This window comes from Xenopus laevis, chromosome 5L (genome assembly GCF_017654675.1).
Source record: "Xenopus laevis strain J_2021 chromosome 5L, Xenopus_laevis_v10.1, whole genome shotgun sequence".
NCBI classification, from domain to species: domain Eukaryota; kingdom Metazoa; phylum Chordata; class Amphibia; order Anura; family Pipidae; genus Xenopus; species Xenopus laevis.
In genome coordinates, this window is record NC_054379.1 from 231,376 (window position 1) to 255,914 (window position 24,539).

Sequence of the window (24,539 nt, forward strand, 5' to 3'; positions counted from 1 at the left end):
GCAGAATGCCTATCAACTACCGGAGAATGAACAGGGAGGAGCTGCTAGCATTGTGCCAGGAGAGATGCATTGCTGTGGCACCAGAGGCTAGCCGTCAAGATATGTTCCTTCTACTCTGCACATTTGATGCAGAACTTGAGAGAGAGCCATTTGTGGAGGAGGATGTTAATCCAACTCAGGATCAGATGGAAACAGCCCCAATGACAAATACAGAAATCAGCCCTAGGCATGCTAGCAGTGGATTTGACACAGCAGAAGATCGCAGACTGCGTATTGCTAAAAGTATTATGGGCATAAATGCAATCAGAGCAGAACTTCTGGACTGTTACCTAAAACTAAGCCAAGCTGATGATAGGCAAACCAAGGGGTCCAACCCAAGCAACTCTATTTTCACTGTTCCTGCCCCTCTCACAGTGCTAGCAGATTTCTTCCCAAAGATGCCAGAGACTAGTGATGATATAATCACATTCTTTGAGTCATTTGAAAGGGCCTGTGTGGTTAATGGAGTCTCAAGGAGTGACTGGGCAATTTATTTGGCTGGCCGACTCACCGGAAAGGCCCTGGAGGCCTATAGTGAAGTCCCAATAGATGATTTAAGGGATTATGACAGAATCAAGGATGCTCTTCTCAGACGCTATGCTGTAACCCCAGATACCTACATGGTTAACTTTCACAGCATCCACAGGAAGCCAGAGGAGACCATTGCAGGACTTTATCACAGACTGCGCAACCAGGCTGCAAGGTGGATGGAAGGATGTGGTGTTCGTACCTTTGAGGCCTGTTTTGACCTTGTTGTCCTGGAACAACTTCTTCCCTTTTCCTCCAAAGGACAAACCAGCTGGAGGGCGCCCAATTGCCTGCATTTATACTGACCCCCCCAGAGGAGGCAGTAGCAAGATATGCTGTCAGTTCAAACTGCCAGTGATCCCAATGTTGAGACCTTTGTGGCTCCAATATTACCTGTTGAAGTAGAGCCAAGGGAAGAGGATTCAGTTGCTGTAGCTTGGCAGGCTGCCTATGACAACAGACAAAACCATCTCCATCCTGTTATGGTAGGATCTACACCTGCCGAAGGTTTCCTGGATACTGGGGCCACCACCACTTTAGTACAGCCACACCTTGTACCACCAGAACAGATTCTTACTGGCCAGCAAATTGACATTATTGTAGCTGGTGGTGCCAAAGTTACTGTCCCCATGGCAAGAGTAATGCTGGATTGGGGTGAAGATCATGGATTTCGAGAGGTGGGAGTGATGGATGGACTCCCGGCTGATGTTCTGCTAGGCAATGACCTGGGACAGATGATCAGTGGATATGTCACACCGGTGACCCACAGTCAGACCAGAGCAACACAGAGAGACAAGACTGTGTCAGTAGATGTCCAGATGATCAGTAGTCAGAGGAAAGCCAGACTCACACCTGACAGAGCTGCAAATGCACAACATTTAGATTATGAGACCAAGGATTCTGCATTTGTAGCCAGAGGGAGGGGTGACCTGGATGAAAGCCCAGCTGCTAGCAATCCAGAGGCACTAGGAATGGTAAGCAATGTGGAGCCAGACTTGACTCTGACAGAATTAGACAGGATCCCTGCCCTTTCTGATGAACCCCTATCTTATCCCCTTGCCCTTGAATAGGTTACTAGGGATAGGAGGGATTTTCAGGAGGCCCAGTGTACTGAGGAACAGGAAGCAAAAGCCCGACCTGACTCACTAGGGGAGACTGGTTCAGACAGATCTGTAGAGCAGGTGCTAACAGGAGATCAGCTCAGTGTTGTCCAGAGGGAGCAGCTTACTACTGTATTACAAGACCATGGGGTGCTGTTCACGAATAGACCTGAAGTGACCCTTTTATCAAATCATAGGTAGAAACTGGGAATCAGTCACCCACCAAGAAATTGGCCTACCGAATTTCACCTGACATCCATGGCAGGATTGACAAGGAGATTGATGAGATAGTAGATTCAGCAGTACTTGTTAGAATCAGGGAATCCGGACTGGCTATTAAACCTAGCAAGTGTCAAATGGGTATGGCAGAGGTTCAGTAGATACAGCACAGGGTGGGAGGTGGACACTTATACCCAGAGCCAGCAAAGGTGGAAGCAATCAGCCAGTGACCCACCCCCAGGACAAAGAAACAGGTGCTGGCATTCCTAGGGACAGCAGGATACTATAGGAAATTTGTACCCCATTACAGTAGCAAAGCCCCTTAATGACTTGACTAAGATAAGGCTCCCACACCATTTCCTGGTCACCAGCTTGTGAGGAGGCATTCCAGTTGCTAAAGGATGCCCTCATCAAGGCATCCATTCTGGCTGCTCCCGATTATAATAAGTGTTTTGTGGTTTAAACAGATGCATCCACTTATGGCATTGGGGCAGTGCTCAGTCAAGTGGATGATAAAGGTGATGAGCACCCCATAGTTTACTTAAGCCGAAAGTTGCTGGACAGAGAGGTTGCTTATTCCACTATAGAGAAGGAGTCCCTGGCCCTTGTGTGGGCACTGAAAAAACTAGTAACTTTGCTTACATTGTTAATTTGTAGTGGGGCCCTAGGCTGTCTGGTACCTCTGAGACCTACAGGTTTATAGGTGCTCAGTGGGCCCAGACAGGTAGGATTTGGGGTGTAGGTGAGTGGGCATATTAATCACCAGGTGGTCACATGCTACCCAAGCGCTGTGGCGCTTTCTAAAGTTTTGGGGCAACTCAAGGAGATCCAGTGAAGCACTATCCGTGGGGTCAGAGGACCTGGGTGCATTCAGGCTGGTTTTGAGTTGTGCCTGTTGCAGAGGTGAAGCTAGAGTAGGCCTCTTTGGATTAGCCTGGGAGTATTAGTAATTTTTATAGTCTTCTTTTTATTTTTTCCCACTTAGTACACCTGGTGGATGGAACTACCCCCCAGTTTGTCACAAGCAGAATAGCCAGACAGGCCTAGTTTAGACACATAAGTGGGCCTAAATTCAATATATGAAGAAAAACTGAGTAGTGGACAACAGTGTATGGGGTACAACAGCAAAGACAGACCTAAGGAGAGGCACAAAAAAATGTGGGTTTATGAATAAGAGAATAAAAAGTAAACAGGCCTTACATTCTGTAGTTGCTGTTAATTGCCATAAAGAGTCCCTTTTTATTGGGCCTCTGTGTAGTTGAAGTGTCATGTAGTGTAGTGTGTAGTGTCACAGGAATGTGCTCTGCTGTTATTGTACCTGACATCTGATCTGTCATACCTCAATTGTTCAATTGAGCATAACCTGTGGGTTGTCTGGGACAATAAATCATTTTCCACTTAGAAAAGGCCCATCTGGGTGAGAGAGTCCAGTGTGAGCCATTTTGTACTGACCACTAGCTTGGGAAAGTCTGTTTAAGCAAAGATAGGGTCACACCTGCAAAAATAAACCCCACGTATATATAACTTTATTTGTAAAGCACTTTATTTGTTAAGGAGCCACAGCACTGTACATGGCATAAAAGTACAATATATAAAAGTATACATGGGGGAGACAAATCACATAATAAATATACATAGGACAAGGAGCTTAAGTGCTATATGTAAGAGACATATACACTATAATATGCCATAAACCATCTAATGGGCTCCTCTTTTAGAACAGAAGCTGCAGATTAAATCTGTAGATTCATGAGTCAGTGGAACAAGGAGAAGACATCTGCTGAATGGTCTATCTTGATACAAGAGTGGTTTATGTTCCCTTGCCCTAGCAATAACCTTTAAAATTGTCACTTGCAGAACAGCTGCCTGGTATTCAGTGACTCTGTCTGAAAAATGTGTTGAAAAGAGTTTAAAAACACAGATACAGTTCTTGTATCCTTAAACTGATTTACCCAGAAAACTGCAAAATACACAAAGGCCATATTCCATACCAGATACCAGCTCATTCATGTGAATTCATTTTAAATGATTTACACTTTATCTGTAATAAAAAAAACAGAGGATAGGGCCTAGTACAGACAAAAAAAACAGAGCAAAAAATGGATGTAGAGAACACAGAATGTATAGTAAATAGTAGTGAATGGGGCACAATAACTGGACAGGGATCAAACAGAGAATGTAGTCCATGCACTGTATATAAAAGAGAAAATGAACAGTGAAGAAGTCTGAACTGGCAGGCTGTATATTATAGAAAATGGCAGGGTGGTTGCTGTGAGAAGACATAGATAGTCACAAATTATAGATCCTTCCTGGGACTGATTGGGCCTCTGTGTACACCAAAGCAATATTCCATACAAAAAAAAAAAAACAAAGGCAGAATTCTATACCAGATACAAGCCCACATAGGAGACCTTATTTTTCCCATCATTTATAAAAATTGAACAGGCCAGGACAATTATGGCAAATCCCGCATGGTTGTTGTTAATTGCCTAAAGAGTCACAATTTTTTTGCACTGTTTGACAGTGTGACCATGTTCTATAGATCACTTGCTTGAGAGAGACAGAATAATAATTTTGCTATAGAAAAAACTTAATGTAGAGCACATAACAGTAAATACGGTACAGTAACCAAACAGGGCTTAATTTCATAGACAAAGAAAGAACATAGTTAATATATTTACTTGAAACAAAGAATGAATAGCTACTAGGCCTGCATGGACAGTCTGTATATTCTATAAATTGCCAGGGTGGTTGTTGGAAGTCAGACATTCACTATTTTATTAGGTCTATGGGGGACTGTTTGGGATTCTGTGTAGTTCAAATGTCAGGGCCTACTGTGTTTTCCGTTTTGGATTGATAGTGAAAGACCAGGTATGAGTTAATAAAAGTAGACAGAGACACAGCTTTCTGAATTCGGTGTCTACCTCTGCACAGTGTATGGTACATCGATTGGAATGGGAATACATAGAACAGAGAGAATATTGTGAATTGAATGTATAAACAGTAAAAAATCTAGACAGGGTGCAGCATGACACAAAACAGAAAGAAAGTTGGGTATGCAGAACACAGAAGGTATCATAAATGACAGGTATGGAATGGAAAAGCCAGAAATATACAAACACAATTGCAATAGTGAGCAACAGTGTATGTGTACAATAGCCAGGCAGAGCTAAGCAAGTACACAGAACAGAGAAACAAATGGGTACAGGTCTGGACTGTGAGTCAAAACAAGCCCTGGCATTTAAACTGCACAGAGAACCAAACAGCCCCCCACCAGCCCAATAAATAGTGTCTATGGCATCTTACAGCAGACCCTTTGGCATTTGCCAGAACCCTCAGATTGCCAGTCTGGGCCTGAATGGGTGTAGGACTCAAAGAGCAAATAGTGAACAGGCCACGACTTGCAATCAGTACATTACGGGAAATGCCAGGGTGGTTGCTGTTAATTACCATAAAGTTCAGTATTTGTGGAGTATGTGGGGAATGTCAGTGTGCACAAAAGCCATATTCTAAAAAACACATAGTAATAACAATAAAAAATGACAGTAAAAAAAAACAGTGTTACACGACTAAAACATTGAGCCAGAAAAATACAGAAATTAAGAACAGAATGAACAGAGAATAAATTGGACATAGAGAGCACAGAATGTGTAGTAAATAATTATGAATAGGGTACAATAAGCAGAGCTCAGTCTGACACAGACACAGACAGCGAATAGAGTGAATATACTGTATATGAAGCAGAGAATGAACAATGTATAGGCCTTGTCTGGCAGTCTGTAGATTCTGGAAAATCCCAGGGTGGCCATTGTAAAAAGGCATAGACAGTCTGTATTTATCAGGCTTGTAGGGGGCTGCATGGGCTTCTGTGTACTTGAAATGCCAGGGGAATCTCTACCCAGAGCTGATAACAGGCTATGGGTAAATAAAGCCAGACAATGTTCAGTAGAGATACAGCCATTTCCCATTATCCTTCTGTTGATCAAGTTTGCTAGGAAAAACAGCCAACTTTCATTAGTTCCTACAGTTATGTAATGATTTATTGAGCATACTGGGAAATGTAGTGTGATGTGTACCACCGGTTCCATTATCCTTTGCTTTATTGAGTTAGCTGGGAAACATAACCCAAGTTGTATAAGTTCTTCCAGTTGTGTAATTATTTATAGAGCCTGCTGGGAAATGTAGTCTCATTTTGTAACACCATTTGTCAATATAACGTGGCTTATGTACCCATGTAACAGCTCACTTTTTAGTATCATGTAGCTCTAGATCACTAACATTGCTTCTGTTGATAAATAGCCATGCTTGGAAAAACTGCTGCCCTTACAACATCTCAGTTTAAGTGACAGTCTGAAGCCACCAAGCTCAGCCTCCCTGCCCACTTTGCAGCACACCAATGAGCTGATTCCAACTGACATCATTTCTGTGTGCCATTAACAGAGCCAGTAAGCTGTAAGGGAGGTGGGGCAGGCTTTAGCTCACTAACCACACCTCCTCCATACAGTGCCATTCCCTCCATTATTTGAAATCACCAGCCAATGTAAGCAAGGCAGGAAATAGAAACTGGAGAATCTCCTCTTCTCCTGCAGAGGAACAGAGGACTGAGCAGAAGAATGAATGAAATGTTTATGATCTCTTGGCAGCTGCAAGCTAATGGTGAGAACACAGATTAACTCTGAGAGATGCTGCCTGTCATTTGTCTAAATGCTGCCTGTGCATGTACAGTACAGCTATGTCCCAGCCACATATAGCCCAGTCTGTAGTAGCACTTGCCATTTTCTACCAGCTATAGCCCAACTTGTACCAGTACTACAGCTTATCCATTGATTAGCACAGCATGTTGGGAAATGCAGTCCAACAGCTGCATTTTAACTCCCTGCACCTGATTATAAATTGTTCCAGAACAGTTGCATTTTACCTTGCAACACCCTGCACCTCATGATAAATTGTTCCAGAACAGCTGCATTTCCCCTTACAACTCCCGGCGCTGATCATAAATTGTTCCACAACAGCAGCATTTTACCTTGCAACTCCCTGCACCTGATCATAAACTTTTGCTCAACAGCTGCATTTCCCCTTGCAACTCCCTGCACCTGATCATAAATTGTTCCAGAACAGCTGCATTTACTCCCTTGCAACTCCCTGCACCTGATCATATATCAATATGAAGGAAAAAAAGCCTACAGCTGCTGTTCTGCAATATCATAGCAGTAAATACTAATGGACACTGTTTGTATAAGTGTTATAATGTAATAGAGGCAGGGAGTTGCACAGTGTATAACAATATATTATGGACTATAGATCATGTCCAGTTGGGCAGGTACATTAGTGTTTGATGCCTATTTACTATGGAACACAGGAGCATACTGTAGTACTTTAAATACAAGAAAATATTACTATTAGATTACCATTACAGTTTGTATTAACCTTCACATATATTGCTTTATGTTGAGCATTTAAGGTATATTGATACAAGCGAATGATGAGGCAGCAGCATAAGACAGTTATGTGCAGGCTGGAAACACGCAGGGCAGAGGGTGAGAGGGAAGGAGTTTGACTGCTACAGCTCAGGAGTTCAGCCTGTCAGTCAGTGCTGTGACCACTTCCTGTGAGATAATGAACAGACACTCCCACTCTTGATTTCAGCCTAGACACTGAACAGCTCTGTTATAATCAGAGTTCAAGGAGGTAAAATGCTTTCAAAACGTTTTTCTTTCTGCATCATTACATGTTTTGAGGAAGGATGAGTAATATATCTGAATATGAAGGTTATATTCAAGTGATAGGCTGAAGCCACCAAGCTCAGCCTCCCTGCCCACTTTGCAGCACACTAATCAGCTGTTTCCAGCTGACATCATTTCTGTGTGCCATTAACAGAGCCAGTAAGCTGTAAGGGAGGCAGGGCAGGCTTTAGCTCACTAACCACACCTCCTCCAATCAGTGCCTTTCCCTGTGTCATGTGTATTCACCAACCAATGTGAGCAAGGCAGGAAATATAAACTGTGGAATCTCTTCCTCTCCTGCAGAGGAACAGAAGACTGAGCAGAAGAATGAATGGAATGTTTATGATCTATTGCAAGCTAATGGTGAGAACACAGATTAAACTCTTTGAGAAGCTGCCTGTCACTTGTCGGTGTGTATTCTGTGCATGCAGCTACTTCCCAGCCACATATAGCCCAGTCTGTATTAGAACTTTCCCTTTTCTACCAGTTATAGCCCAACTTGTACTAGTACTACAACTTATCCATTGAATAGAAGAGCATGTTGGGTAATGCAGTTCAACTTGATCCAGCATTTCCTGTTATATTTGTTCCACAACAGCTGCATTCCCCTTGCAACTCCCTGCACTCCCTGGTTTCTGTAGCTTTCTGGGAAGCATAGGCAACTTTTATTAGCTCCTCCAGTTATGTACTGTTTATAGAGCATGCTGGGAATTGTAGTCTGATGTGTACACTAATATCCCAAGATAATTTGGTTTATGGGGCTTGCTGGGAAGTATAACCTACTTTTATTAACTCCTCCAGCTATGTACTGTTTATAGAGCATGCTGGGAATTGTAGTCTGATGTGTACACTAATATCCCATGATCATTTAGTTTATGGGGCTTGCTGGGAAGCATAACCTACTTTTATTAGCTCCTCCAGTTATGTACTGTTTATAGAGCATGCTGGGAATTGTAGTCTGATGTGTACACTAATATCCCATGATCATTTGGTTTATGGGGCTTGCTGGGAAGCATAACCTACTTTTCTTAGCTCCTCTAGTTATGTACTGTTTATAGAGCATGCTGGGAATTGTAGTCTGATGTGTACACTAATATCCCATAATCATTTGGTTTGTGGTGCTTGCTGGGAAGCATAGGCAACTTTTATTAGCTCCTCCAGTTGTGTGCTGTTTATAGAGCATGCTGGGAATTGTAGTCTGATGTGTATACTAATATCCCATGATCATTTGGTTTATGGGGCTTGCTGGGAAGCATAACCTACTTTTCTTAGCTCCTCTAGTTATGTACTGTTTATAGAGCATGCTGGGAATTGTAGTCTGATGTGTACACTAATATCCCATAATCATTTGGTTTATGGGGCTTGCTGGGAAGCATAGGCAACTTTTATTAGCTCCTCCATTTGTGTACTGTTTATAGAGCATGCTGGGAATTGTAGTCTGATGTGTATACTAATATCCCATGATCATTTGGTTTATGGGGCTTGCTGGGAAGCATAACCTACTTTTATTAGCTCCTTCAGTTATGTACTGTTTATAGAGCATGCTGGGAATTTTAGTCTGATGTGTTACACTAATATCCCATGATCATTTGGTTTATATGCAATGATCATTTGGTTTATGGGGCTTGCTGGGAAGCATAACCTACTTTTCTTAGCTCCTCTAGTTATGTACTGTTTATAGAGCATGCTGGGAATTGTAGTCTGATGTGTACACTAATATCCCATAATCATTTGGTTTGTGGTGCTTGCTGGGAAGCATAGGCAACTTTTATTAGCTCCTCCAGTTGTGTGCTGTTTATAGAGCATGCTGGGAATTGTAGTCTGATGTGTACACTAATATCCCATGATCATTTGGTTTATGGGGCTTGCTGGGAAGCATAACCTACTTTTCTTAGCTCCTCTAGTTATGTACTGTTTATAGAGCATGCTGGGAATTGTAGTCTGATGTGTACACTAATATCCCATAATCATTTGGTTTATGGGGCTTGCTGGGAAGCATAGGCAACTTTTATTAGCTCCTCCATTTGTGTACTGTTTATAGAGCATGCTGGGAATTGTAGTCTGATGTGTATACTAATATCCCATGATCATTTGGTTTATGGGGCTTGCTGGGAAGCATAACCTACTTTTATTAGCTCCTTCAGTTATGTACTGTTTATAGAGCATGCTGGGAATTTTAGTCTGATGTGTTACACTAATATCCCATGATCATTTGGTTTATATGCAATGATCATTTGGTTTATGGGCCTTGCTGGGAAGCATAACCTACTTTTCTTAGCTCCTCCAGTTATGTACTGTTTATAGAGCATGCTGGGAATTGTAGTCTGATGTGTATAATAATATCCCATGATCATTTGGTTTATGGGGCTTGCTGGGAAGCATAACCTACTTTTATTAGCTCCTTCAGTTATGTACTGTTTATAGAGCATGCTGGGAATTGTAGTCTGATGTGTACACTAAAATCCCATGATCATTTGGTTTATATCCAATGATCATTTGGTTTATGGGGCTTGCTGGGAAGCATAACCTACTTTTATTAGCACCTTCAGTTATGTACTGTTTATAGAGCATGCTGGGAATTGTAGTCTGATGTGTACACTAATATCCCATGATCATTTGGTTTATATGCAATGATCATTTGGTTTATGGGCCTTGCTGGGAAGCATAACCTACTTTTCTTAGCTCCTCCAGTTATGTACTGTTTATAGAGCATGCTGGGAATTGTAGTCTGATGTGTATACTAATATCCCATGATCATTTGGTTTATGAGGCTTTCTGGGAAGCATAACCTACTTTTATTAGCTCCTCCAGTTATGTACTGTTTTTAGAGCATGCTGAGAATTGTAGTCTGATGTGTACACTAATATCCTATAATCATTTGGTTTATGGGACTTGCTGGGAAGCATAACCTACTTTTATTAGCTCCTCCAGTTATGTACTGTTTATAGAGCATGCTGGGAATTGTAGTCTGATGTGTACACTTATATTCCATAATCATTTGGTTTATGGGGATTGCTGGGAAGCATAGGCAACTTTTATTAGCTCCTCCAGTTATGTACTGTTTATAGAGCATGCTGGGAATTGTAGGCTGATGTGTACACTAATATCTCATGATCATTTGGTTTATGGGGCTTGCTAGGAAGCATAACCTACTTTTATTAGCTCCTTCAGTTATGTACTGTTTATAGAGCATGCTGGGAATTGTAGTCTGATGTGTACACTAATATCCCATGATCATTTGGTTTATATCCAATGATCATTTGGTTTATGGGCCTTGCTGGGAAGCATAACCTACTTTTCTTAGTTCCTCCAGTTATGTACTGTTTATAGAGCATGCTGGGAATTGTAGTCTGATGTGTATACTAATATCCCATGATCATTTGGTTTATGGGGCTTGCTGGGAAGCATAACCTACTTTTATTAGCTCCTTCAGTTATGTACTTTTTATAGAGCATGCTGGGAATTGTAGTCTGATGTGTACACTAAAATCCCATGATCATTTGGTTTATATCCAATGATCATTTGGTTTATGGGACTTGCTGGGAAGCATAACCTACTTTTATTAGCTCCTCCAGTTATGTACTGTGTATAGAGCATGCTGGGAATTGTAGTCTGATGTGTACACTAATATCCCATAATCATTTGGTTTATGGGGCTTGCTGGGAAGCATAGGCAACTTTTATTAGCTCCTCCATTTGTGTACTGTTTATAGAGCATGCTGGGAATTGTAGTCTGATGTGTATACTAATATCCCATGATCATTTGGTTTATGGGGCTTGCTGGGAAGCATAACCTACTTTTATTAGCTCCTTCAGTTATGTACTGTTTATAGAGCATGCTGGGAATTTTAGTCTGATGTGTTACACTAATATCCCATGATCATTTGGTTTATATGCAATGATCATTTGGTTTATGGGGCTTGCTGGGAAGCATAACCTACTTTTCTTAGCTCCTCTAGTTATGTACTGTTTATAGAGCATGCTGGGAATTGTAGTCTGATGTGTACACTAATATCCCATAATCATTTGGTTTGTGGTGCTTGCTGGGAAGCATAGGCAACTTTTATTAGCTCCTCCAGTTGTGTGCTGTTTATAGAGCATGCTGGGAATTGTAGTCTGATGTGTACACTAATATCCCATGATCATTTGGTTTATGGGGCTTGCTGGTAAGCATAACCTACTTTTCTTAGCTCCTCTAGTTATGTACTGTTTATAGAGCATGCTGGGAATTGTAGTCTGATGTGTACACTAATATCCCATAATCATTTGGTTTATGGGGCTTGCTGCGAAGCATAGGCAACTTTTATTAGCTCCTCCATTTGTGTACTGTTTATAGAGCATGCTGGGAATTGTAGTCTGATGTGTATACTAATATCCCATGATCATTTGGTTTATGGGGCTTGCTGGGAAGCATAACCTACTTTTATTAGCTCCTTCAGTTATGTACTGTTTATAGAGCATGCTGGGAATTTTAGTCTGATGTGTTACACTAATATCCCATGATCATTTGGTTTATATGCAATGATCATTTGGTTTATGGGCCTTGCTGGGAAGCATAACCTACTTTTCTTAGCTCCTCCAGTTATGTACTGTTTATAGAGCATGCTGGGAATTGTAGTCTGATGTGTATAATAATATCCCATGATCATTTGGTTTATGGGGCTTGCTGGGAAGCATAACCTACTTTTATTAGCTCCTTCAGTTATGTACTGTTTATAGAGCATGCTGGGAATTGTAGTCTGATGTGTACACTAAAATCCCATGATCATTTGGTTTATATCCAATGATCATTTGGTTTATGGGGCTTGCTGGGAAGCATAACCTACTTTTATTAGCACCTTCAGTTATGTACTGTTTATAGAGCATGCTGGGAATTGTAGTCTGATGTGTACACTAATATCCCATGATCATTTGGTTTATATGCAATGATCATTTGGTTTATGGGCCTTGCTGGGAAGCATAACCTACTTTTCTTAGCTCCTCCAGTTATGTACTGTTTATAGAGCATGCTGGGAATTGTAGTCTGATGTGTATACTAATATCCCATGATCATTTGGTTTATGAGGCTTTCTGGGAAGCATAACCTACTTTTATTAGCTCCTCCAGTTATGTACTGTTTTTAGAGCATGCTGAGAATTGTAGTCTGATGTGTACACTAATATCCCATAATCATTTGGTTTATGGGACTTGCTGGGAAGCATAACCTACTTTTATTAGCTCCTCCAGTTATGTACTGTTTATAGAGCATGCTGGGAATTGTAGTCTGATGTGTACACTTATATTCCATAATCATTTGGTTTATGGGGCTTGCTGGGAAGCATAGGCAACTTTTATTAGCTCCTCCAGTTATGTACTGTTTATAGAGCATGCTGGGAATTGTAGGCTGATGTGTACACTAATATCTCATGATCATTTGGTTTATGGGGCTTGCTAGGAAGCATAACCTACTTTTATTAGCTCCTTCAGTTATGTACTGTTTATAGAGCATGCTGGGAATTGTAGTCTGATGTGTACACTAATATCCCATGATCATTTGGTTTATATCCAATGATCATTTGGTTTATGGGCCTTGCTGGGAAGCATAACCTACTTTTCTTAGCTCCTCCAGTTATGTACTGTTTATAGAGCATGCTGGGAATTGTAGTCTGATGTGTATACTAATATCCCATGATCATTTGGTTTATGGGGCTTGCTGGGAAGCATAACCTACTTTTATTAGCTCCTCTAGTTATGTACTGTTTATAGAGCATGCTGGGAATTGTAGTCTGATGTGTACACTAATATCCCATAATCATTTGGTTTGTGGTGCTTGCTGGGAAGCATAAGCTACTTTTATTAGCTCCTCCAGTTGTGTGCTGTTTATAGAGCATGCTGGGAATTGTAGTCTGATGTGTACACTAATATCCCATGATCATTTGGTTTATGGGGCTTGCTGGGAAGCATAACCTACTTTTCTTAGCTCCTCTAGTTATGTACTGTTATAGAGCATGCTGGGAATTGTAGTCTGATGTGTACACTAATATCCCATAATCATTTGGTTTATGGGGCTTGCTGGGAAGCATAGGCAACTTTTATTAGCTCCTCCATTTGTGTACTGTTTATAGAGCATGCTGGGAATTGTAGTCTGATGTGTATACTAATATCCCATGATCATTTGGTTTATGGGGCTTGCTGGGAAGCATAACCTACTTTTATTAGCTCCTTCAGTTATGTACTGTTTATAGAGCATGCTGGGAATTTTAGTCTGATGTGTTACACTAATATCCCATGATCATTTGGTTTATATGCAATGATCATTTGGTTTATGGGCCTTGCTGGGAAGCATAACCTACTTTTCTTAGCTCCTCCAGTTATGTACTGTTTATAGAGCATGCTGGGAATTGTAGTCTGATGTGTATAATAATATCCCATGATCATTTGGTTTATGGGGCTTGCTGGGAAGCATAACCTACTTTTATTAGCTCCTTCAGTTATGTACTGTTTATAGAGCATGCTGGGAATTGTAGTCTGATGTGTACACTAAAATCCCATGATCATTTGGTTTATATCCAATGATCATTTGGTTTATGGGGCTTGCTGGGAAGCATAACCTACTTTTATTAGCACCTTCAGTTATGTACTGTTTATAGAGCATGCTGGGAATTGTAGTCTGATGTGTACACTAATATCCCATGATCATTTGGTTTATATGCAATGATCATTTGGTTTATGGGCCTTGCTGGGAAGCATAACCTACTTTTCTTAGCTCCTCCAGTTATGTACTGTTTATAGAGCATGCTGGGAATTGTAGTCTGATGTGTATACTAATATCCCATGATCATTTGGTTTATGAGGCTTTCTGGGAAGCATAACCTACTTTTATTAGCTCCTCCAGTTATGTACTGTTTTTAGAGCATGCTGAGAATTGTAGTCTGATGTGTACACTAATATCCCATAATCATTTGGTTTATGGGACTTGCTGGGAAGCATAACCTACTTTTATTAGCTCCTCCAGTTATGTACTGTTTATAGAGCATGCTGGGAATTGTAGTCTGATGTGTACACTTATATTCCATAATCATTTGGTTTATGGGGCTTGCTGGGAAGCATAGGCAACTTTTATTAGCTCCTCCAGTTATGTACTGTTTATAGAGCATGCTGGGAATTGTAGGCTGATGTGTACACTAATATCTCATGATCATTTGGTTTATGGGGCTTGCTAGGAAGCATAACCTACTTTTATTAGCTCCTTCAGTTATGTACTGTTTATAGAGCATGCTGGGAATTGTAGTCTGATGTGTACACTAATATCCCATGATCATTTGGTTTATATCCAATGATCATTTGGTTTATGGGCCTTGCTGGGAAGCATAACCTACTTTTCTTAGCTCCTCCAGTTATGTACTGTTTATAGAGCATGCTGGGAATTGTAGTCTGATGTGTATACTAATATCCCATGATCATTTGGTTTATGGGGCTTGCTGGGAAGCATAACCTACTTTTATTAGCTCCTTCAGTTATGTACTTTTTATAGAGCATGCTGGGAATTGTAGTCTGATGTGTACACTAAAATCCCATGATCATTTGGTTTATATCCAATGATCATTTGGTTTATGGGACTTGCTGGGAAGCATAACCTACTTTTATTAGCTCCTCCAGTTATGTACTGTGTATAGAGCATGCTGGGAATTGTAGTCTGATGTGTACACTAATATCCCATAATCATTTGGTTTATGGGGCTTGCTGGGAAGCATAGGCAACTTTTATTAGCTCCTCCAGTTATGTACTGCTTAAAGAGCATGCTGGGAATTGTAGTCTGATGTGTACACTAATATCTCATGATCATTTGGTGTATGGGGCTTGCTGGGAAGCATAACCTACTTTTATTAGCTCTTCCAGTTATGTACTGTTTATAGAGCATGCTGGGAATTGTAGTCTGATGTGTACACTCATATCTCATGATCATTTCGTTTATGGGGCTTGCTGGGAAGCATAACCTACTTTTATTAGCTCCTCCAGTTATGTACTGTTTATAGAGCATGCTGGGAATTGTAGTCTGATGTGTACACTTATATCCGATGATCATTTGGTTTATGGGGCTTGCTGGGAAGCATAGGCAACTTTTATTAGCTCCTCTAGTTATGTACTGTTTATAGAGCATGCTGGGCATTGTAGTCTGATGTGTTCACTAAAATCCCATGATCATTTGGTTTATGTGGCTTCTGGGAAGTATAACCTACTTTTATTAGCTCCTCTAGTTATGTAGTGTTTATAGAGCATGCTGGGAATTGTAGTCTGATGTGTACACTAATATCCCATAATGATTTGGTTTATGGGGCTTGCTGGGAAGCATAACCTACTTTTATTAGCTCCTCCAGTTATGTACTGTTTATAGAGCATGCTGGGAATTGTAGTCTGATGTGTACACTAATATCTCATGATCATTTGGTTTATGGGGCTTGCTGGGAAGCATAGCCTACTTTTATTAGCTCCTCCAGTTATGTACTGTTTATAGAGCATGCTGGGAAATGTAGTCTGATGTGTACACTAATATCTCATGATCATTTGGTGTATGGGGCTTGCTTGGAAGCATAACCTACTTTTATTAGCTCTTCCAGTTATGTACTGTTTATAGAGCATGCTGGGAATTGTAGTCTCATGTGTACACTCACATCTCATGATCATTTCGTTTATGGGGCTTGCTGGGAAGCATAACCTACTTTTATTAGCTCCTCCAGTTATGTACTGTTTATAGAGCATGCTGGGAATTGTAGTCTGATGTATACACTAATATCCGATGAGCATTTGGTTTATGGGGCTTGCTGGAAAGCATAGGCAACTTTTATTAGCTCCTCCAGTTATGTACTGTTTATAGAGCATGCTGGGAATTGTAGTCTGATGTGTTCACTAAAATCCCATGATCATTTGGTTGATGTGGCTTGCTGGGAAGTATAACGTACTTTTCTTAGCTCCTCCAGTTATGTACTGTTTCTAGAGCATGTTGGGAATTGTAGTCTGACGTGTACACTAATATCCCATGATCATTTGGTTTATGTGGCTTGCTGGGAAGCATAGGCAACTTTTATTAGCTCCTCCAGTTATGTACTGTTTATAGAGCATGCTGGGAATTGTAGTCTGATGTGTACACTAATATCCAATGATCATTTGGTTTATGAGGCTTGCTGGGAAGCATAACCTACTTTTATTAGCTCCTTCAGTTATGTACTGTTTATAGAGCATGCTGGGAATTGTAGTCTGATGTGTACACTAATATCCCATGATCATTTGCTTTATGTGGCTTGCTGGGAAGCATAACATACTTTTATTAGCTCCTCCAGTTATGTACTGTTTATAGAGCATGCTGGGAAATGTAGTCTGATGTGTACACTAATATCTCATGATCATTTGGTGTATGGGGCTTGCTGGGAAGCATAACCTACTTTTATTAGCTGTTCCAGTTATGTACTGTTTATAGAGCATGCTGGGAATTGTAGTCTCATGTGTACACTCATATCTCATGATCATTTTGTTTATGGGGCTTGCTGGGAAGCATAACCTACTTTTATTAGCTCCTCCAGTTATGTACTGTTTATAGAGCATGCTGGGAATTGTAGTCTGATGTGTACACTAATATCCCATGATCATTTGTTTTATGTGGCTTGCTGGGAAGCATAACCTACTTTTATTAGCTCCTCCAGTTATGTACTGTTTATAGAGCATGCTGGGAATTGTAGTCTGATGTGTACACTAATATCCAATGATCATTTGGTTTATGGGGCTTGCTGGGAAACATAACATACTTTTATTAGCTCCTTCAGTTATGTACTGATTATAGAGCATGCTGGGAATTGTAGTCTGTGTACACTAATATCTCATGATCATTTGGTGTAGGGCGCTTGCTGAGAAGCATAGGCAACTTTTATTAGCTCCTCCAGTTATATACTGTTTTTAGAGCAAGCTGGGAATTGTAGTCTGTGTAGTCTAATGTGTACACTAATATCCCATGATCATTTGGTCTATGAGGCTTGCTGTGAAGCATAACCTACTTTTATTAGCTCCTCCAGTTATGTACTGTTTCTAGAGTATGCTGGGAATTGTAGTCTGATGTGTACACTAATATCCCATGATCATTTGGTTTATGGGGCTTGCTGGGAAGCATAGGCAACTTTTATTAGCTCCTCCAGTTATGTACTGTTTATAGAGCATGCTGGGAATTGTAGTCTGATGTGTACATTAATATCGCATGATCATTTGGTTTATGGGGCTTGCTGGAAGCATAACCTACTGTTATTAGCTCCTCCAGTTATGTACTGTTCATAGAGCATGCTGGGAATTGTAGTCTGATGTGTACACTAATATCCAATGATCATTTGGTTTATGAGGCTTGCTGTGGAGCATAACCTACTTTTATTAGCTCCTCCAGTTATGTACTGTTTATAGAGCATGCTGGGAATTGTAGTCTGATGTGTACACTAATATCCCATGATCATTTGTTTTATGTGGCTTGCTGGGAAGCATAACCTTCTTTTATTAGCTCCTCCAGTTATGTACTGTTTATAGAGCATGCTGGGAATTGTAGTCTGATGTGTACACTAATATCCAATGATCATTTGGTTTATGGGGCTTGCTGGGAAACATAACATACTTTTATTAGCTCCTCCAGTTATGTACTGATTATAGAGCATGCTGGGAATTGTAGTCTGTGTACACTAATATCTCATGATCATTTGGTGTAGGGCACTTGCTGGGAAGCATAGGTAACTTTTATTAGCTCCTCCAGTTATATACTGTTTTTAGAGCATGCTGGGAATTGTAGTCTGTGTAGTCTAATGTGTACACTAATATCCCATGATCATTTTGGTCTATGAAGCTTGCTGTGAAGCATAACCTACTTTTATTAGCTCCTCCAGTTATGTACTGTTTATAGAGCATGCTGGGAATTGTAGTCTGATGTGTACACTAATATCCAATGATCATTTGGTTTATGGGGCTTGCTGGGAAACATAACATACTTTTATTAGCTCCTTCAGTTATGTACTGATTATAGAGCATGCTGGGAATTGTAGTCTGTGTACAATAATATCTCATGATCATTTGGTGTAGGGCGCTTGCTGGGAAGCATAGGCAACTTTTATTAGCTCCTCCAGTTATATACTGTTTTTAGAGCAAGCTGGGAATTGTAGTCTGATGTGTACACTAATATCCCATGATCATTTGGTTCATGTGGCTTGCTGGGAAGCATAACCTACTTTTATTAGCTCCTCCAGTTATGTACTGTTTATAGAGCATGCTGGGAATTGTAGTTCAATTTCTACCATCATTTTCTAGCATACTTTGTGTTTTGACATTTGCTGGGAAACTTAGGCCAACTTGTATTATTTCTTCCAACTTGTATTATTTCTTCCAGTATGGAATGTTAGAGTATGCTGGGAAGTGAAGTTCAAATTGTACCACATTTTACCATTGCTTACTGGTGTTTGCTAGGATGCCTTGCTCAATCTTACTAGCACTTCCTATTGTCATCTGTCTTGTTTAGCATTCTGGTAAGTATATTTTAATTAGTACCATTTATCACTATGCTTTGGCTCATGTACTCAAGTTGATCGCCAGCATGCTGAGAAATATATCCCAGGTTCATTTATATTGCTTAAAAATAAAATCATGCCCGCCTTCTTCCTGTGCAATGTGTGTCCCTGTGTGCATTAGTATTAGAAACTAGTGGTGTATAATACATACTCCAGCAGGACAGATAATACTCACTGCTTTATTTCTTATTTATGTTTTTGTACTAAACACCAAAGTTCATTTTCTATGTCTATAATGCATAATACAGTGTGTCTCACCTCTACTTCTACTAAAATGTCTCAAGTAGTACTAACAGCCTTTATTATACTAAGCACCCCTATATTTTGTGTGTATTTTGCATGCTACAGTGTGTCTCACACCCACTTGTACTGTACTGGCTCAAGTAATACTAACTGCCTTTATTATACTAAGCACCACCATGTTATGGGTGTATAATACATGCTATAGTGTGCCTTTTATTATTATTAACACTTTTATACTAAAGTGTGGCTCACTAGTTTTCTTATTCCAGTTTATTTATGATTTAATACCCATAATGGATACAAGATGTAATCAAGATGTAATGCGTTCCCATATTAAGCCACAAAAAGTAATTTTTTTAGTAACCCTTGAGTCTGTGTAAACAATAATACACTATTATTATGCATTGAGCTATTGTTGCTATTATTGCTTTGCTACTAAGTTTGTTTAAAGCAGTGGAATAGATCATGGATATCTAAACCTGTTCTCTGCATGAGGTGAGTTAGGTAAGTTGGAACCCCTGTACAACAAAATGCACAAATTGAATGTTTAGCAGCAAGACAGGAGATACTGGTGATTTTCACCTCAAATAATATTCTACATTTGAATAGCCCTTGTGATTTAAAAAAAAAAAACATTTTTGCAGATCATTTTTATAAATGTTATATTTTGAAGTTAGCCTTGCTAAAGCTCTCTCTTCTGTGTTCTCAACTCTCTCTGTAGGGGATTTCCCTGCCCGGGGCTTGGCAAACAAATTCACACTGAACTGGCTCTGCACATGCATCTTCTGTTTCTTTTGCACGTCTTTGATGGGATTGGCTGGCAAGATTTAGCCAATAGGATCAGTGAAATACAATCAAAACAGAAAGAGGGGAGGCATGTGCAGTGACCAGTTCACTGTCGGCTTCCTATATGGCAGAATGTACTTCCGGTGTTGGCAATACAAGACAGAGAGGCAGCAGAGAGAATAGGAAATAGGTTTTTAGTAGCAGAAATCCACAGTTTATATAGCTTCAAAACTATACATTTAAAATAATAAAGGTAAATAACAAAACTGTTTCTTCTGACAGGGGCTATGTTCTGAAGCTGAACCTACCCTACTCTCTGTCTGCTACCACTGGCTCGACTGCAATGCCCACTTTAGGTTAGTGACACGTGTTAAGATTTGTCACCCATGATTTTTATGTGCGGTTACGGGTAATAAATCTCTTAAAAATGCCTCTTCATTGCCAGTAACGGAAATCACTGGCGGTATGTCCAACTTATTTTGAAATTACCCAAAGTTGCCTCTGGAGGAAACTTTGGATAATTTTGCGATAAGTTGGGCATACTGCCAGCTATTTCAATTAATGGCAATGAAGAGGCATACTCTGGAGAGTTGTCACCCACAGTTGCATCTAAAAAATCATGGGCAACAAATTTACCCATGTGCCACTACCCTTATGGAGGAGAGACAGTAGAACCTGGTTGCTTGGAGCATGCTATAGTGTGTCTTACCCCCACTTGTACGGTACTGTCGAAGTACCATAAAAGTGTCTACTATTGTACTAGACACCCTCTTATTATTGGTATTTTATGCATGCTACATCGTGTCTCACCCCCTACTTGGGTCAAGAATTACTAGGGCGGAAATATAATAAAATTCTCAACAAGCTAAAATTTGTGAATTCAAACTTGCAGGTCACAGTGGAATAATTTTCAATATGATTCAACTGCATTGTGAATGCTAATTGAGCATTGTGAATCTTTTACGCCTACTTGAAGGTGGCATAAACCTTTGGAACAAACAATACATTTTTATTTAAGCAATTTATTTAGATACACTTCACACTATCATAAACTATATAATTCACAATTGCTATCCCATTGTAGTGAGAGGGGAAAAGTGTTCTCCAAGGAAAAATTGGTCACTTGGCAAACATTTATTCACATTGTAAATGAACTGCAAATGCATTAGCGACCAATATTACATCCCCCCATAATCGTTTTTATTGAACAGAGTACCCCCTTTATTATGGGAGTATAATGCATACTACAGTGTGTCTCTCCCCCACTCCCCCACTTGAACTCTACTGGGTGAAGTAAAACTAACTGCCTTTAATATATTGTTCTAAGTGCCATTTTATTATGTGGGTAAAATATATGCTATGACATGTCTTATCCCTACTTATTGTTTTAAATACTTTCTACAAGTGTTGCAGAGCAGTTCTCATATTTAATTTTATTTAGGATATATAGCCCATTTTATTTAGGATATATAGCCCATAATGGATAGAAGATGTCATGAGAACCCTGCTCAATTTGATTTTGCATTTGATGCAAATGTGTTCTAACACTAAACAACAACAATTTGTTAGTAGCCTTCTAGCTCTATTTTATGCCAATGTAAACAATAATACAGCAATTGTGTGCTTAGTAAGAATTTTCTTGTAATCTACACAAATTAGACAAATACTGACTGGTAGAATGCATACATATTAAATTATATTTTTCTGAAAGCTTCTGCACCTGTTTTGGGAATATTTTTAAAATCATATCAAATTTCATGATACATGGCATTTTGACAGATACCATTAAAATGTTTCAGCACACAAATTCTTGAGTGGACAGAAATATTTCACTATTGTTACTAATCTGACAAAGCACAAATGTTATGAACTTTGTTTTAAGCAGTGGGATGGATCATGGATATCTAAACCTGAACTCTTCATGAGGTGAGTAAGGTAAGTTGGAACCCCTGCACTACAAAATGCACACATTGAATGTTTACCAACAAGACAGGAGATAAGCTTTTCGCTACTGTCCCGTCTGCTAGCTCCGGCTCGACTGTAATGTGGGGAAGAAGGCATGACCCCTTTACGGAGGACAGACAGTAGAGCCTGGTCGCTTGGAGCATGTAAGTTGAGGAGTAACTCCGCTCTGTACAGAAAGGATCTAGCCCTCAATGTCCAAGTATGGAGTAGTGTGGTAAAAGCTAGCTCTTTACCTCAAAGGGTGCCTCAGCACATGCAAAGGGTGCAAAGAGCTTCTAAATTATTTTTAAAATAGGACTTATGTCCACAATTGTTAGGGAACAAATGAAAACACCCTTTCTCTCACCTTTCCTATATTCATCTCCCAACAGAAGTGTGAAACCTTTACCCTGCCCTATAACTCTGTAAAGCCCTTACCCTATCTTTCTCCAACCCTTACCCTATCTTTTTCAAGCAACCCTCAATCTTCCCAAACTTATCTCTTTTTCAACCTTTGCCCTATAATTTCCCAACACTTACCCTATCATTTTCCAATCCTAACAGTATCTTTTTCCAACACTTACCCTATCTTTTTCTAACTCTGACCCTTACCCTATCTTTTTCCAACCCTAACCCTATCTTTTTCCAACCCTAACCCTGGCTTTTTCCAACCCTAACCCTTACCCTATCTTTTTCCAACCCTAAGTCCTAACACTAACCCCAACACCAATCCCTCCTCACACTCGCCCCCACCTTTGGTACCAAAGTACCAAAATCTTCGCCCATCCCTATAACCCTGTACGGCCACAACCCCGAGAAATCACAGCAGCCCTCAATCTTTCCAACCCTATCTTTTTTCAACCCTAACCCTATCTTTTTCCAACCCTAACCCTATCTTTTTTCAACCCTAACCCTATCTTTTTCCAACCCTAACCCTATCTTTTTCCAACCCTAACCCTGTCTTTTCCAACCCTAACCCTATCTTTTTTCAACCCTAACCCTATCTTTTTTCAACCCTAACCCTATCTTTTTCCAACCCTAACCCTATCTTTTTCCAACCCTAACCCTATCTTTTTTCAACCCTAACCCTGTCTTTTCCAACCCTAACCCTATCTTTTTTCAACCCTAACCCTATCTTTTTCCAACCCTAACCCTATCTTTTTTCAACCCTAACCCTATCTTTTTCCAACCCTAACCCTGGCTTTTTCCAACCCTAACCCTTACCCTATCTTTTTCCAACCCTAAGTCCTAACACTAACCCCAACACCAATCCCTCCTCACACTCGCCCCCACCTTTGGTACCAAAGTACCAAAATCTTCGCCCATCCCTATAACCCTGTACGGCCACAACCCCGAGAAATCACAGCAGCCCTCAATCTTTCCAACCCTATCTTTTTTCAACCCTAACCCTATCTTTTTCCAACCCTAACCCTATCTTTTTTCAACCCTAACCCTATCTTTTTCCAACCCTAACCCTATCTTTTTCCAACCCTAACCCTGTCTTTTCCAACCCTAACCCTATCTTTTTTCAACCCTAACCCTATCTTTTTCCAACCCTAACCCTATCTTTTTTCAACCCTAACCCTATCTTTTTCCAACCCTAACCCTATCTTTTTCCAACCCTAACCCTATCTTTTTTCAACCCTAACCCTGTCTTTTCCAACCCTAACCCTATCTTTTTTCAACCCTAACCCTATCTTTTTCCAACCCTAACCCTATCTTTTTTCAACCCTAACCCTATCTTTTTCCAACCCTAACCCTGGCTTTTTCCAACCCTAACCCTTACCCTATCTTTTTCCAACCCTAAGTCCTAACACTAACCCCAACACCAATCCCTCCTCACACTCGCCCCCACCTTTGGTACCAAAGTACCAAAATCTTCGCCCATCCCTATAACCCTGTACGGCCACAACCCCGAGAAATCACAGCAGCCCTCAATCTTTCCAACCCTATCTTTTTTCAACCCTAACCCTATCTTTTTCCAACCCTAACCCTATCTTTTTTCAACCCTAACCCTATCTTTTTCCAACCCTAACCCTATCTTTTTCCAACCCTAACCCTGTCTTTTCCAACCCTAACCCTATCTTTTTTCAACCCTAACCCTATCTTTTCCAACCCTAACCCTATCTTTTTTCAACCCTAACCCTATCTTTTTCCAACCCTAACCCTATCTTTTTCCAACCCTAACCCTATCTTTTTTCAACCCTAACCCTGTCTTTTCCAACCCTAACCCTATCTTTTTTCAACCCTAACCCTATCTTTTTCCAACCCTAACCCTATCTTTTTTCAACCCTAACCCTATCTTTTTCCAACCCTAACCCTGGCTTTTTCCAACCCTAACCCTTACCCTATCTTTTTCCAACCCTAAGTCCTAACACTAACCCCAACACCAAT

At 40.3% G+C, this 24,539-nt stretch overlaps 1 protein-coding gene across 2 annotated transcripts; it reads left to right on the forward strand.

Annotated features, from left to right (window-relative positions):
- Nucleotides 1-235: 235 nt before the first annotated feature.
- LOC121393590 lies at nt 236-23,001 on the forward strand. 2 transcript variants are annotated; one of them, XM_041562425.1, is made up of 2 exons: nt 236-1,541; nt 22,084-23,001. In XM_041562425.1, exons 1-2 carry the CDS (start codon nt 900-902, stop codon nt 22,129-22,131), a joined length of 690 nt encoding a protein of 229 aa, XP_041418359.1. In that variant the 5' UTR covers nt 236-899; the 3' UTR covers nt 22,132-23,001. The 2 variants fall into 2 exon arrangements, with proteins under 2 accessions (XP_041418359.1, XP_041418358.1); XM_041562424.1 differs by lacking the exon at nt 22,084-23,001 and adding an exon at nt 7,913-8,455.
- The last annotated feature ends 1,538 nt before the right edge of the window (nt 23,002-24,539 follow it).

What these genes read in the sequence shown, in the direction of transcription:
- LOC121393590 (XM_041562424.1), top strand. Translation starts at nt 900, where the DNA reads ATGCTGTCAGTTCAAACTGCCAGTGATCCCAATGTTGAGACCTTTGTG. An exon ending in ATCCAGAGGCACTAGGAATG is followed by an intron (nt 1,542 to 7,912) that starts GTAAGCAATGTG and finishes CCTCTCCTGCAG; the next exon opens with AGGAACAGAAGACTGAGCAG.